Raw genomic sequence first — 15,202 nt, 5'->3', positions numbered from 1 at the left:
TAGTTTTGGACAAGAAATTCAAACTCAGAATTTTGATATTTACATAATGAGGTAATAGTACAAACTCTGTCTTAAGAGACTCAGAAGCTTTTTTGGGTGATAAGTTTAGCTTAAATGTACGTCTGTCCTCATTTTTCTTTTGCTGTTGGAGTTTATTTACTGAGGTGACTTTATTCACGAGAAGGAGATAACCTTAAAAGATAATATACTGGAGTTTGCAGGCAGTATAAATATATATTTATCAACACCTTGTGTGCTGTGAGAGACATTTTTTTCAATTTTAATCAAGCTGCAACCTCCGAGGCAGAGAAACGAAGCTAACTCAGAAAAAACAAAAAACTGCAGTTCCTCTAACGGCCACTTGAGGCTGGCAGCAAAATAAACATGTTTACAGCCTGGTCTCGTCTTTTTGGAGAATTTCAATGTAAATATCTAGCACATAACATGTCTCACTGTGTGGCTAATTGGACCAACAGACGGGAGGGGAGAGACAGACGCATGTGTTTTGCATTAACAAACCACCCTTTTAGCAGCTGGAGCCGGTTGGCAGAGCCTGGTGCTTCTGGAGGAGTAAACACCCAGAGTTTTTTAAGGAGAGAAAACAGAACTTTTGGGATTAAAAAATGTATTTATCTTCAGTCGTGCCTGCTCTAATGAGCTGTGCAGATGCCTAAATCCACTGTAATTTACAGTAACTCTCTTATTCAACTGCTAAATGAACATAATGAACATACAGAAAGTAAAAAAACTCCAGAGTAACAGAAAGAAACGAGTGCCTGGTGAGTGCTAACTTTGTTTCGATCGAACACAAACACACTTTCTTGCGACTACTGTACAGGAAGGTATTCTGACTCTTTGCGATCAAACTGATAGCTTGTTAGCTTTAGCTAGCTTGGTGGTCTTGTTTAACTAACTATGCTTTGCCTCATCTCCACCCACGCTCCACCTCTTTGCCCATTTTTTCATTAGCCAGGAGTAAGGCGGATACATACACATCGTTCTATCCACAGTAAATAACACCTGACTGCTGGTATCTTTTGTGCCTCTGGTTTGATCAATACCTCTAATATAGTTTCGCTTTTTAACTTAATTGAGTTATAAACAAAGAAAACTAGAAAGAGCTGGCAAAAACAAACCAGCGACACAAAGAAGTCTGGATATATTTATTGAAAACGGTACAACAGAGTCTACTCCTCTTCCCAGATCTCTGTCGCAGAGATTTTTGAGCTGCTATCCCGGTGGTTTGGTTGCCATGGTAAAATCTAAAGGCTTGTCTCCATGCTGAAGTCCAGCACAGTTGGCGAGGGCTCAGTGTGTGTGTGTGTGTGTGTGTGTGTGTGTGTATTTGTGTGTGTGTTTATGTATGCAGGCTTTGATAAAAAAGAGAGTGAGAGGAGACGGAGCGAGCGAGCATGTGTATTAATCATATGACTGTCACGATGTCAAGAGATCAGCTCCCTCATGTCGTGTTTTTGTACTCACTCATTTATGTGTGCAGTGTTTGTGTGTGTGTGTGCAGTGTTTGTGTGTGTGTGCAGTGTTTTCTGACACATTTTTGTGTATTGTATTACCGTGTTAGATACTGTGAACCAAAACTGTTGTTTGTTAATTACAAAATGTCATGTTTCAGTTTTGCAAATAGACTAAAATGCTGCAATAATTGAGGCGAGACACTGAAAAGTGAAAAGGATCAAGATTTCAACTTATAGATTTCACTGTGAAACTTCCCCGTTGATTATGTGCATTGAGATTTTCTGAGATTGTATGTTTAAATTTGCAAATAAGTTCATTATCTCATCAGTATGTATTTAAATCTGTGATCATTTACATACATTTCCACAACAAAAATCTAAATTCTTGTTAAATTTTCTAACAACTATTAAAAAAATCTACTTTTAGCTTTTTCTAGGGTAATTTTTGGCTTTTTTTAGTGTTTCTTTAATGCTTTTTGGCTTTTTGAGGGGCTTTTTTGTTCTTTTTTGTGCTTTTTGGCTTAATTTGGCTTTTTCTAGGGGCCTTTTTTTCAGCTGTTTTGTTCTTGTTATGCTTTTTGCCTTTTTTTGTTGCTTTCATGGCTTTTCTGTCTTTAGTGAGGTATTTTTTTTGGTGTATAAAAAAATCTCAACACGTGACTTTACTCAAGCTGCACACCTTTTCAATGTGTGTACATCAGTGATCCTAATGAGAAGCGCTTTTATTCTGAAAGGGTCGGGGAGGGTGCGAGGTGAAGTGAGGAAGGAAGGGAGTATGGTCTCTGCCCTGTCGCTAGGTAACAGCCTTCGGGCCTAAAGGCAAAGCCAGGCCTGGTCTCCATGGCAACGTCATTGGTGTGGAGGGTGAATGGAGTTTTGGTATATATGTATGTCTGTATGTGTGTGTGTGTGTGTGTGTGTGTGTGTGTGTGTGTGTGAGAAGCACTCAGCAGGTTGAGTATTCGAGCACTTGACAATGTAAAGAGAACAGACACAGTGTTGTGAAACATGAGGCAGATAATGGAAAATAAAATATTAGATTGAATCTCTGTAAGTGAACAAGGACTCTGCAGATGTATCGTCACTGCCTTCAGACCATTTCTGTACTCGATGGGTCGTATCGATCGCCTGCTGCTGTGTTTACTGACATGCGTGCCTTCCCGCATGCTGTTGCGCATTTATGAAACCCCCCATTGTGATCAGACATGGAGATAAAGACGCGAGAGAGTGGATCGAAGACGAAAAGAGACGAGAGGGAAAAAGGACGAAGACGAGCTGTGGAGGGTGAACAGTGGGTCTCGTCTGGATGGACAATGGCCTGATTGCACAATGTAAAGCAGACTATAGTGGAAGTGGTGCTGGGGGGGGGGTTAACAGTTTAGTCACGGAGTAGATAAAGACTGCTTGGCATCCATTTACACCATGAGAGCTGTGCAAGTCCATTAATGACAGAACTGAATGAGCACAGAAATTATTCAAGCCAGTGTAAACCCTTGATTCCCACTGAAAACTAAAAAAACAACTTTAACATTTTGTAATAATCATCATAAGTTCATGGTAAATTTAAAGCCTAGTTAATTAAACTTATGTTTCCCTAAGTGTTGCAGCAGTGTGGCTAATTTATCACGTTCCATATTAAAACAAAATAAACTTTAGTGACGGTTGAATACTTTTTTTAGAGGAAGTATATGTATAACAAGATGAAATGTTTTAGTCTTGCAAATTCTAAGAAAAGAAAATCTCTTCATGGTGCATTCAGGTGCATGTCTTAAACTCTTAAATCTAAAAAGCGCTTCGTATGGCAACGGTGCACCGACAGGGAGGTCATGGTGCGTTCAAGTGCGCCTCATAAACTCGAGACATAGACTCAAGTGGCCACTAAGGTTGTTAAAAGTGGGAAAGTTAAAAAAAATCTTATTTTCCTTAGAAATAAGTCGTCCTACTCTGTTATAACTTTTTTGTTCTTTCACTACAGCGCTTTCTATAATTAAATGTTAAAATAATAACAATATCCCATTCATTTCTGCATAAATTTTAAAAATTATTTTTTAAAAATCTTCTCAAATTGTTATTAGCAAACTCAACCATATTCTTGTACAACAGGCCCCTAAGTAGCCTTAAATGTTCAGGTTGTTTTACAGCAGCATTTTGAAAAAATTAATGACTAAAGACTTTAGATGTGACGTTAATGAATTGAAAATGAAAAGTTATGTTGTTGTGGCCAATTTCTCTGGACCCCTGACCTTCAGCTAAAATCAGATGAGTGATACGTTTGAGAAGCCCGGCTTCAGAAACTTGAGCTGTGAAAGATTACAGGATAACACTGTTGATGCCTGTGTGCCAAAACCTGACGGTAAGCTCCCTCAGATGCTTACAAACTGTTGAACTTTGAGATTTCAAACTGAGCATGAACACAAGTGTAAATCCTTTGTTATTCATTAGATTTATTTCATTTTTTTATTTAAAAACACAAGAAAAACAGACAATCATGCAGAGGAGATTTTAAAAAAAAGAGGCTTATAGAAGGAATCTCAACTGGGTATGAATTATAAGCGAACACAGAAGTTATATATTTAACAAAATTAAGCAAACAAGCAACGGCAGGATCAAAAAGGTGGCATAAAGCAACATTTAACCCAACACATACATTAATGTTACACACTCGGGGAGGTCAGAATCTCCCGTTATAGCTGAATTTTGTCATTATAATTTCGTTCTTTCCCTCCATCTCTCACAAATTTAAAGACACACACACACACACACACACACACAGGCAGCATCAGAGACAGAGGAGCGAGCAGACAAAAGCATGTTTGTGTTCATGAGAATGTGAAGCACAGTGGGTCTCTATGTATGGAGGCAGTGTCAGGCTCGTCCCAGAGAGACTATGGAGGGGAGGGGGGGTGTTAGTTAGTTAGAGGGGGATTTCACAAACTCTTACTCACAGCATGACTACAATATTACACAGGAATATAAAGGTTTTCGGTTTCAGCTGTGATGATTGTGCAACACAGGCGCTTCATTTATCGTCAGCCTTTTCTGTTTTTTGTTGTCAAGCAACAGCTAAAGCATAAATATACTGATTTTGGTTTATTACAGTTGCCAAGGAATTGCTGTTAAAGTTGCTTAAGAGGCAGCGTTGATGACCCACGAACACTAAGATGCGTGTATTTAAAGGGGCACTACGTAGTTTTGGAGAAGAAACTCAAACTCAGAATTTCAATATTGTAAAAAATAAAAAGTTTCCATAAGTGAATAAGCAAGCTGTTCTCAGAGGAACATTCGGGACGCTGTAAGAAGCTAGACAGGTGGCAGGGTCCGCCACATATAAACAAAGTAAAACAGTATGAAACTGTGTTGCCCTTTAAGGTGCAACACCAAATTGCCAAATTGCAAAAAATTCTGTTATGTTGCTAAAGAGAAAGTAAGAAAATACTTAACTTTTCTAACACGTTTCAGTTTTGGGCAAAGTTTCATGACTTTTTGAGCTTGTTTAGACCCTCAAAAACATGATTTACTTTAGGCATAGAACAAGAGAGATAATGAGAGAGAAAGAAAGAAATGAAAGAAAAAGAAAATAATTCAGACAGAACTTAAATTTTGTAACACTTTTCAATTTCGGGCCAGGTTTCACAACTGTTTGAGCACGTTTAGGCCCCTCAAAAGGAAAACAAAGCTATTCTGTGCATTTCAAGAGAAAGAATAAAAATTCCAGTACTTGATTTATAAAATTTAAAAAGCACGAATAGCGTTTTGAAGCACAGCCAGTATCGACTACTTCAACAGAAGCATGTATTATTTCGTGGTGGAGAAAGAGTTAAAAGGCGGCGTGGAGCTGGAGCGACGTGATGGAGGTGGTGGGAGACGAACACTAAATGTAGCCACTCTATCCATTGTTGTTTTTTTTTTTCTTTTCTCCTCTAAAAGTACACAAAAGCAGCGCCAGTCCATTGTGGTGCAAAACAGAGAGCAGGCAGGGCGACCTGGGTCGAGAGTGGAGGCAACACACACACACACACACACACACACACACACTCATTCTTTCAGTCTGCCTCCCCTCCGTCTCACACACACACAATTCATTTGAGTCGAAGCGTTTAAAAACACATTCGCACACACACACACTCTCTTCACGAACTTGCATTTCAAGGCAGCACACACACACACAGACACACACAGAGACACACACTAAGCATTCAGACCCTCGCTGTATTCACTGGAGTTAAGGTGCACATCTCTGCTCTCTCCCACGCAGCGCTTTGTGTTGATTGAGCAAGTTGCTCTGGTTAGAGAGGAGATGAATGTGACATTTAAGACTGAAGAAACACACACACACACACACACACACACATACACACACACCACATGCACGGTAAAAAAGCGCTCTGTCATCATTGTGCTCTCGCCCCGAGGCTGAGATCGTGGATCAGGCGAACCAAACCAAATGCCACCATTAGCCATTAGAGAGCGGACAAACAAATCTGACCTTAAATCAGCCCGATGGGACGGTTACACTCGCCGTCATGCTGCTGCAACTTTATCACTGTTTGTCATTGCAGCACCTGTTTATCAAGTCGCTGGGAATGCGGATTTGTGATTTCTGGTTGATTTAAAATGCAGGTTGACCTGTATTTTGCATGAAAATGTGGCCTTGAATTATCATTTTTTTTGTCTAATGTCAGAATTAAGTCGAGCTCCGGTTCTGCTGCTCAGCTATAAACCATCAACTCCTTTCCATATGTCCGTCTGAGCACGCCAGAGACGATTAAGTAAGGCATTGTTCCACCATGAGATTCTTAAATAATCAAAGCTGCTGCTACAGTATCTAAAGGGCGCCCTCTGCTGGTAGCTGCCGCTAACAGCAGCCCTGTTATATAGGTCACACCACTCATCACGCAGCTCTTCTGGGCTTTCTGTACGCCGTGTTTATCTGCGATGAGACTGAGGGGATCAGAGGCAGACAGAGCTTCATGCCAGTGCCCATGATGCACTGCACCGAGCGGCAGCCTCACGCCAGATGCATGGATTGCCAGCGACTTGGTTGAGAGGGGGGGTTGGGGCTGCTGATGTGTGCGACACAGACAGAGATGTATGATGCACGTTTATGTTGTAGAGCGCAAGAAAGGGATGGATGGGAAGGGAGGCGGTCCTGCTGCGACTGGTGTCTCTGCACAAAGTTGCCAAAGTGTCCCTGAGCAAAGACACTCGATACCTTTCAGCTCAACCGCAGCTGCTTTCAGGTGACCTTAATCATTTCCACACAGCTAAACTGGAAGGCAGGGGAACATCTCTACTAAATACTGGGATATCAAGTCCTTTTGGAAATCCTGAGGCAGCTGTTTGATTGGATGTGAGCAGTGGCGGACTCAGGAAGTTTGACGGGCAGTGGGCGAATACGCTGTAGCAGCCTTTTCTAGAAAACTTCACATCATCTTTTTTTAACACCTTTGACCATAAATAAAGAATCTAAACATGAAATAAGTTAATATTAGTTTGATAAAGAAGACATTTGCCTTTTTGATTATTTTTATAGTTGTGTTTTAGCATGTGGCAGTCGATGTCATGACAGTCTTTGTATCACAGATGATTCAGTTTTGACGTATATTTTGTGCCGACATGAAAACTTTTATGATGCAGGAAGAGATGCTTGAGATACAGGTGTTTAAACATATTAAATTCCCTTAACTGTGAAATCTCCTGCCTCTGTTACATATCTTTGTCACCAGTGTTTGATGACCACATTTGAGGGATCATTGCAAAAATTATGGGTATATCAGCCGATATAACGGTACTGGTATCAGGCAGCAAAAGCTGAGTATCAGTTGGGCTCTACTGCAAATAATCACCAGATTTTCAAGCAAAATCAGTGAAATATTCTGATTCCAGCTTCCCTTATGAGACTATTTCCCACCTGTGTTATATGTGATATCAAACTGAATATTGAATTATTTTCACTATTTTTTAATCTTTTGTAGACTTAAATATCAAAAAAGGAAACTTAATAATAAGGAAGAAGCACCCACTGCAGCCCTAAATCACTTGTACTATTATTTTTTCTGACCCACGGGGCAAATTACTATCACAAGGTTTCTTTACCTAAAATCAACTTGAAGTTCTGATATTTTCAGGTTCGTAATTTTGGGGGATTTTTGGGATACTAGAAAAATCTTTACACGTTTTAATCTTTAAAAAACACACTATGTTTCTCATGTTGTCCACTCCTGCAGCACCTCTATTCACCCTCTGTCTGAACGCTCCTGTCTCTTTAAGGCCCTCCTACTGAAAACCTTAGTCTGTTCTGATTGGTCAGCTCTCACAGGCCTGAGCAGGCACCACCCCCAATGTGTTTCTGCCTGGGGGCGGAGACTGAACAGTTGTGACATCACAACGTTACAGACGGCTCGTTTAAAGGCACAGTTTCTTAGTCGGGGGTGGACGCATTTCTCCGTGGATTGAGTGTTTTGATACTTAAACAGTATTTTCAAAGCATCACCTGCTTTATTATCAAAAATAATAAATTATTAATTAGTTATCGTATCAGATTAGCATTTTTATGTACCACCTGCACAAACTCCAGATGCTCTTTAAATTGTGCTAACGACCGTGATAACGACGGCTCTACGCAGGGAAGTTTGCGCTCATCTGAACATCACACGAATATCTTGACCCAAATATGTTAATAACGGAGATACGAGCTGCAGCCTGAGACTCTGCGTTTTCCTCTTGATCCGTCTCGTTCGCTTCTCCTGAACAGACGCAGCTGAGCAGAGCAGACGGCCTCACAACATGTCTGAATCACTCTGTCTGTTTTTCTGTTTTTCTTTCTCGTCTTTTTTTTTCTCGCCGGCTGCCCGTTTCTGAACCGCTCGCATGCCAACACACACACTCCTACACACACACACACACACACAGGCAGTCCACCTCCCTATCTTTATGTGAGGATAACCTAAAACCCTGCGATCTTGACAACACTCATTCCTTAACGCTGGGCTGAACCATAACCACTGCATGCCTTTGTGCTGAATCCTTTTACCCACTGTTGCTGTTTGAGGTTTAAATGTAAAAACAAGCCAGTGGAAATCAATTAAAAAACGTTTTTCTGTGGCAAACCGTGATCCTGAAAACATAGATTGTGTGTAAAGCCTGTGAGAAATGCTCTCAAGACTCATGAGTCAGAAACTGTTAGTGAAAAGAGCAACGTTTAAGTGTGATTTTTGAATGTTAAATGCAGTGTATTGTTGGAAAATAAGGACTACCCTTACCCACTTGCATACATACAGAGGTAGTATACCTCAATTTAGGGTGTCTGCAGATACAGAATACCAAACCAGTATATCCTCTTTTGTCAAATGTGAAAATCTGCATACCTCCAGGCTCGAAGTACTTTTTATTTGAGGTAATAGAGACAAAATTAATGTAACCAACACACAGAAGAAGCCAAATTTGCCTTTTTTCTGTTACTTAACAGGAACACATGCATGTTTTTCATGGGTCAGTCCACCAGAGGGAGGCAGAGAGCCACATAAATCTTCATTAAAGTTTGACTTGATGTGATGAAAAGCAACTGATAACTCCTGACATCATCTTGGCACATGATATGTGTGGGTACAAGTCCATTTTTAGGGTACTTGCTAAGAGGTTATAGGGTGCAGAGTAAAAGAAACCGCAGATGTTATTCTGTAGTTTCATTTTTACAGTTTGACTGTGTAGTTTTTGTTTTTTGACTCTCAGGCTCTTTCTTCTTGACTCATATCATGTCTGGGCTCCTTTCAGTGGAAAAAACAAACAATAAATGACCCAAAAATTACAATGTTATCAATTCATTGTTGGTTTTTGCTGACAATAAGGCAAGCGTCACCAGACCAGTGTCAGTCTAAGTGGATAACCTCATGATGGAAAACAAAAAGCTGAACGCTGAGTCACGTCCTTCACCGAGTGCTTAGATTTCCTCCTTTGGGACTTTTTTTAATTACGGTGCAAGACTTTTGTTTCGTCCCATTCTGTCTTTTCAGTCGGTCTCCTCTTCCAGCTGCTCACGAATGATCTCACAAAGAGAGACGATCGACCTTGTCTGATGTGTCCTGCTCAGCCTCTTTCCATCCCACTCTGACAGTATGTTATTGTCATTAGCTAACACGTCAGGACTGTTTTCCACTCGGCAGTCTGGGAAGTAGGTGGGCTGTGGGCAGTTTAACAACATCATTATGTTTTTTCAGTCGCTGTATCTTTCTCCCTCTTCAGTTTCTGTCGCCTCGCTCTGCTGACCTCTTTACTTTTCTTGTTCAGTGTATGTAACCGTCTCTCCTCTCTCCTGCAGACCATGGCGGAGTACAGCTCTCTGCTCAGCGACCTGTCTGAAAACATCACCAACGAAGACTTGGAGCAGCTCAAGTCGGCCTGCAAGGAGGACATCCCCGAGGACCAGAGCAACAACATCACCTCCTCCAAGGAGTGGTTCAGCTACCTGGAGAAGAACGACAAGCTGGCCCAAGGTGAGGCATCCGATCACCAAGTCCACCTGTTGCAGTCCACCCGGGTGACCAAAACGTCTTAGCATGACACGTCTGATATAAAACTCTCTGTGAACAACGCTGCTAACAACACCTCTCGTGCAGATAATCTGTCGTACATCGAGCACATCTTCGAGATTTCGCGGCGACCGGACCTGCTGACGAGGGTGATCGAGTACCGCACCACCGTGCTCAAGATCTCCGAGGACGACGAGATCGACACCAAGCTCACGCGCATCCCCTCAGCCAAGAAATACAAAGGTAACACACTCGACTGTACATGTAGACATAGTGTTACATTTATGTGTCAGTTTTCTAGAGTATAAACACAGTATCTACGTTGCTGTGTCTGGTTCTGATTGGCTTCCTGGTCTGCCAAATCCAGTCAAGTTCTGCCCTCTAGTGGCCAAACAGAAAACTGCCTTCACATCCTCTCATTCTGAAGAGGTCGGAGGATGATTGAGGGGGCAGGAGAGCCTTTTCTTTTGTGAGTTACTGGATAATTGTACTTGTTCAGGACAAAGTAATCAGTATGTCATGAGGCAGGCATCATGTTGCAATGTTTTTCCTCCTCTCTCCTGCTGTTTGCTGCCGTTATTAACCTCATTTCTTTTTTTATAACTCAGTTCACAGGGGAAATTCAGCTCGCAGCTAGGTCGAGTTAAAACAACATTAAAATGCGGGTGCAGTGGCCAATAAAAAAATCATGACTTCCTCTACTATTAAAAATGATTAAATGTTTGTTTGGCTCCGTTCTGTTCAGGAGGCGTCATCTTTATGACATGTTTCCCTGAAGAACTCAAAAGCTCTTATTTTTATCTTTATTGTGATTTTGATTTTAACAGATAGTTTTTTTTTCTTTTTCCTGCTACGTCCTCTGAATGTCTCTTGCTTTATTTATCTCCTGCTACCGTTTTACCTTCTTAAATCGATTCTTAATCAAAAGGTAAAAAATTGAAAGCACATTACATCAGAAGATTCTGACTTCTAGTCATTTTTCCTTTTTCAATACCAACAGCGCTGCGATTCAGTAAACATCATTTTTTTAATTGCAAGTTAGTGTGTTGCACATACTGTCAATAATACGCCCACAGCCTTAACATGTGAAACTTTTGTTTGAAATGAATCTACAGTAGATTTTTCAAACAAAAAAACATTTTATACATCAAAATTCATCCATACAAATCGTCTCAAAGTCTGAAAGTAAATCTGCGGAAAACTGTCAAACAAATAAAACAGTAGAAAATAACAATAATAATAATAATAATAATATGCTATATTGTAAATATTATAATTCTGAGTTTGAGCCAAAGATGCTAAAATTGGTGTGATGCACTCTCCTTTTCTTGTTTTGGCTACAACTTCTTACATTATCTCTCTTTCTTTCTCTTTTTCCAACCCCCCCTCTCCTAAAAGACATCATCCGCCAGCCCTCTGAAGATGAGATCATCAAGTTGGCCCCTCCCCCTAAAAAAGTGTGAGGTCACGACCCCGGGGCCTGATCCTTGCATCTTGATTTCTTCACTCCTGGCACTCCAATCAACCGACCAACCGTTCCCGACCGACCCCATCACTCGCCCACCTCCCCCCATCCACACCTACCGCACACACACACACAACCAGCCACGCCACCCTCCGTGACACAGAGCCAAGCAAGGCCATCCACCTTACAGAGCAACCAATCAGATCGTAGCGATGCAGCCTCTTCTTCAGCTGAGGGGAGACGGGAAGCTGCGGGGGGGAAAAAAAGACATTAGAAGAAGAAATCTGGAGACGGATGGACAGAGTCAGAGAGCCAAAGTCTACCCTCGATTCAAACGCTGAGTGGGTCAGTTCAGAATGAGTATAATCTGTAAACACTGTTCAATCTGTGATGCTGTGTTTATGCAACCGTGTGCGTGCGTGTGTGTCAGTTAAATTTATTATAGTTAAATCATCAACACCCAGTAAGAAAACGACGAACCCGAGCCTTCAGAAGTCAACAACAAAGTGAAATAGCGAAGTTTTATTTTTGAAGAAAAGCCGATAGTTAACTAGAAAACAGTTAAGCTGTGTACGTATTGTGTGTACGGTGACACCTAACTATAACTAACGTGATTCAAAAGTGCTCAATTGTTTTTGCTAATTCGCCTTAAATATGCAAAATGTCAAAATTGATCGACTGACAGCTTCTATCTGGAACTAAAACATGTGAATACAACGTTAACGTGATCAAAACAAACAATTTTAAAAAACGAACCTGCAGCTTAACCTAACGCTTAGAAGCTAAAAATCTACGAGGGTGATTGTTTCAGTGTGTAGCTGCATTAAGTGTTAAGTTGTGTTCAAGTGTACTTCGACGTTTTGGGAGATACACATGTTTTGCCGTGATGTTAAGATCAATACCACATTCATGTCTGTCTTTTACATATGAGGCCACCAGATGGTTAGCTTAGCTTAGCATAAAGTGCAGAAGCATGGAAAAACAGCTAGCTTAGCTTAGAAATTTTGTTACATTTGGACAGAGCCAGGCCAGAAATTTCTCCACATTTCCAGTCTTTGTGCTAAGCTAAGCTAAGCTGAGCTAAGCTAACTGCTTCATATGTTCCATACAAACATGAGAGTGGTGTCGATCTTCTCATCTAAGTTTCAGCAAAAAAAGGCAAATTAAAGGACTTCCAAAATTGTCTGACTGTTCCTTATAAAGACTGTACAGTTCATTTAATAAAAACACAGTTATAATGTTAGCATCCCTTTGCCTCTTTTGGCTACATTGCCACAGGGTTGCTGTATTTTAAAAGAAACTTTACGTCAAACTTAAAGGATTAGACAGCTTGAGGTTCTGTATGCATTCCCTTTACTCTTACGCAGACGACTATGTCATGTTTTATGAGCAGCAAAGAATAAAAGTCAAGTATTTTAAAAGATATTTAAAGTTGATTTTCATAGGAAAAGCCAATATTTGCCTTTAGCTAAAGCGTCATAGTGAGAGTTATTTAGAGAAAATATTTAGATGGGAAAGTTAAAGCAATTATTTCTATTTCTATACTATCGATGTTCCCTGTTCATGCGTTCTCTTTTCATCAGGGGAACCAGTTAGCATGAAAGTCTGTTGTATCAGCTGGCTAGAGATGTAAATATACAAATAATATATGACAAGAAAATATAGCAGAAATAATATATTGACCCACAGTGTGTAGTCCACAGAGGAGGACACTGTGGCTCTAGCAGCAAAATTTTCACCCAACGTTCAGTTTCACCACGTCTGGTTTTGTGACTTTCACCCTAATTTTATCTAATCGGAAACTATTCTGTGTCTTAGCGAGCACTAAAAGTACATCTGCCTTGGACTTGAGCATATTGGATATTGTATTTACTGTGTGAAAATGTTGCAAAGAGGCGAACGCTAAATTTTCTTTTCACCCCCGTTGTTGCCATTTCATTTGTTGCACCCAAAATAAACTGACCGGCTTGTGATTTGTCTGAAAGAGGACAAACTAAGGCCTCTGGAAATAAAAATATATGTAGAGATGGAAGTGAAAGAAAGAAAGAAAACATGGCATGTGATAATAAAACATGTCCTTTTAATACACTGTACATAAAGTCGATTGTTACAAGGATCTCTAATGAACACAACGGCTCATAACCCGCTGACTATGCCATTCCCGCCATGCACAAACATAATAGCTAGCAAGACTGTTGAAACTAAACTATAATAACTGCTCTTTTGAACACTGTGTCTCTTTTCTCCCCGCGTTGAAGCCTTAGCGGACTTTGTGTTCACCCCAAAGTTTTTTCAGAACTGTGAGGGATTGTGTGACGCCGGCGCACACGTCAAGTTAATCAAAAACGGCTCTCACTTTTTCAAGAGAGCGACGCTACTTTTATTCTGAAATTTGCTAAGGACTTCAGCGTTTGGTGTGTACAGAATGTCTGTGGGTCTATTTCTGCCCCCCCATCTTTGTTGTTTTTCAAAGCTGTAGGATAACAAAAAAAAAAAAAGACGAACAAACGTCATAAAAATCTATCAGTGTATGACTAGTCATTCCTCCCTCCCTTCTTCCTCCCTCACCAAAACCCTGTGCCAACGACCAAGACTTTTATTTCGATCACAGTCTCTGTGATCTGTTATATTTTTTTTCTTTTGTATTGCTCGCCGTATATTGTAGTGTTGGACTGATTTGTATCCTATGCATTAATGTCTGTAGGAAAACTCTGCACTGTAACATATCCTCCCAACAAACCACTCAATCTAAACAACTGAACTCTTTAATCGTGACACGTCGGGCTGTTTGATAAGATCCCCGAGAGGAATTGGAAAGTGTGCATTGTCGGGAAAGAAAACAAATGCTTGTTATTCAATATTCATTGTTAGACCAACTATACTGTTTGATTCTCAGTCTACTACTTTGCAGGAAACGTCTTAAAGTAACATTCAGTAGTCCTTTAATTGCCTGCGTTCGTATAGCAAGGTTTGATACTCTTACAAACACTGGACATGTTTCTTTGCATTAAACATCCAGTTAATCTAGGCCAGATTGATTTTTTTATAGTATTGTTTAAGGAATCATCCACCCTTAAACACTTTGACACTGTTATATATAGGCTATACTTTGATTTGAACCATTTAGCAGTTCAGTACTGAGAATGTAAATGTCAATTTCGCACAATCAGGATGAAATATAATCAATTTGGTGATCCCCTCTACAGTTCATCTGATTGTTCAATATATTACATTTTAAGACCACCAGGCCTCCCTGCAACGCTAATAACAGCCACGGCTATACCTTGTTTTAATTAACAACTGTTAGCATGCTAACACGCTAAACTAAAGTGGTAGAAATAACACTATGATTCTAGACATTAGCATTTTAGCGTAGTCATTGTGAGAATGTTAGCATGCTGATGTTAGCTTACATGCTAAGCGATCAAGGGGAAAATGGTCAACAATACACTATGATATATGAGCATTTTAGCTTACTCTATGCTGACATTAGCTAACATGCTAAAAATATAATAATATTAATGATAAACATTACACCAGTCCAGACATCAGCATGCTAGCATTAACATTGTTGAAACATTAGCATGCTGACATTAGCATTTAGCTCATAGTACCACTGTGCCTAAAAGCCAAATCTTAGAGATTACTAACATTTTTGTTTTATTCTTCCACAAGATCAATCGTCAAGTTTTTGTTTCAGGATTGATGATATCTAACAGTGTCAATAGTATTTCTGG

General features: G+C 40.2%; 1 protein-coding gene across 1 annotated transcript in view; it reads left to right on the top strand.

Annotated features, from left to right (window-relative positions):
• Window positions 1-14,956, top strand: part of pea15 (proliferation and apoptosis adaptor protein 15) — a 47,215-nt gene extending 32,259 nt beyond the window's left edge. Inside the window, exons 2-4 of the mRNA XM_073475584.1 lie at window positions 9,790-9,964; window positions 10,088-10,243; window positions 11,399-14,956. Coding sequence (XP_073331685.1) covers window positions 9,793-9,964; window positions 10,088-10,243; window positions 11,399-11,463 — 393 coding nt within the window. The 5' untranslated portion in view covers window positions 9,790-9,792 and the 3' untranslated portion in view covers window positions 11,464-14,956. The remainder of the gene's footprint in view (window positions 1-9,789; window positions 9,965-10,087; window positions 10,244-11,398) is intronic.
• Window positions 14,957-15,202: the final 246 nt, after the last annotated feature.

The sequence above is a fragment of the Pagrus major genome, chromosome 10, assembly GCF_040436345.1.
Source record: "Pagrus major chromosome 10, Pma_NU_1.0".
Taxonomy (NCBI): domain Eukaryota; kingdom Metazoa; phylum Chordata; class Actinopteri; order Spariformes; family Sparidae; genus Pagrus; species Pagrus major.
This window is presented reverse-complemented; position numbering and strand designations above follow the sequence as displayed.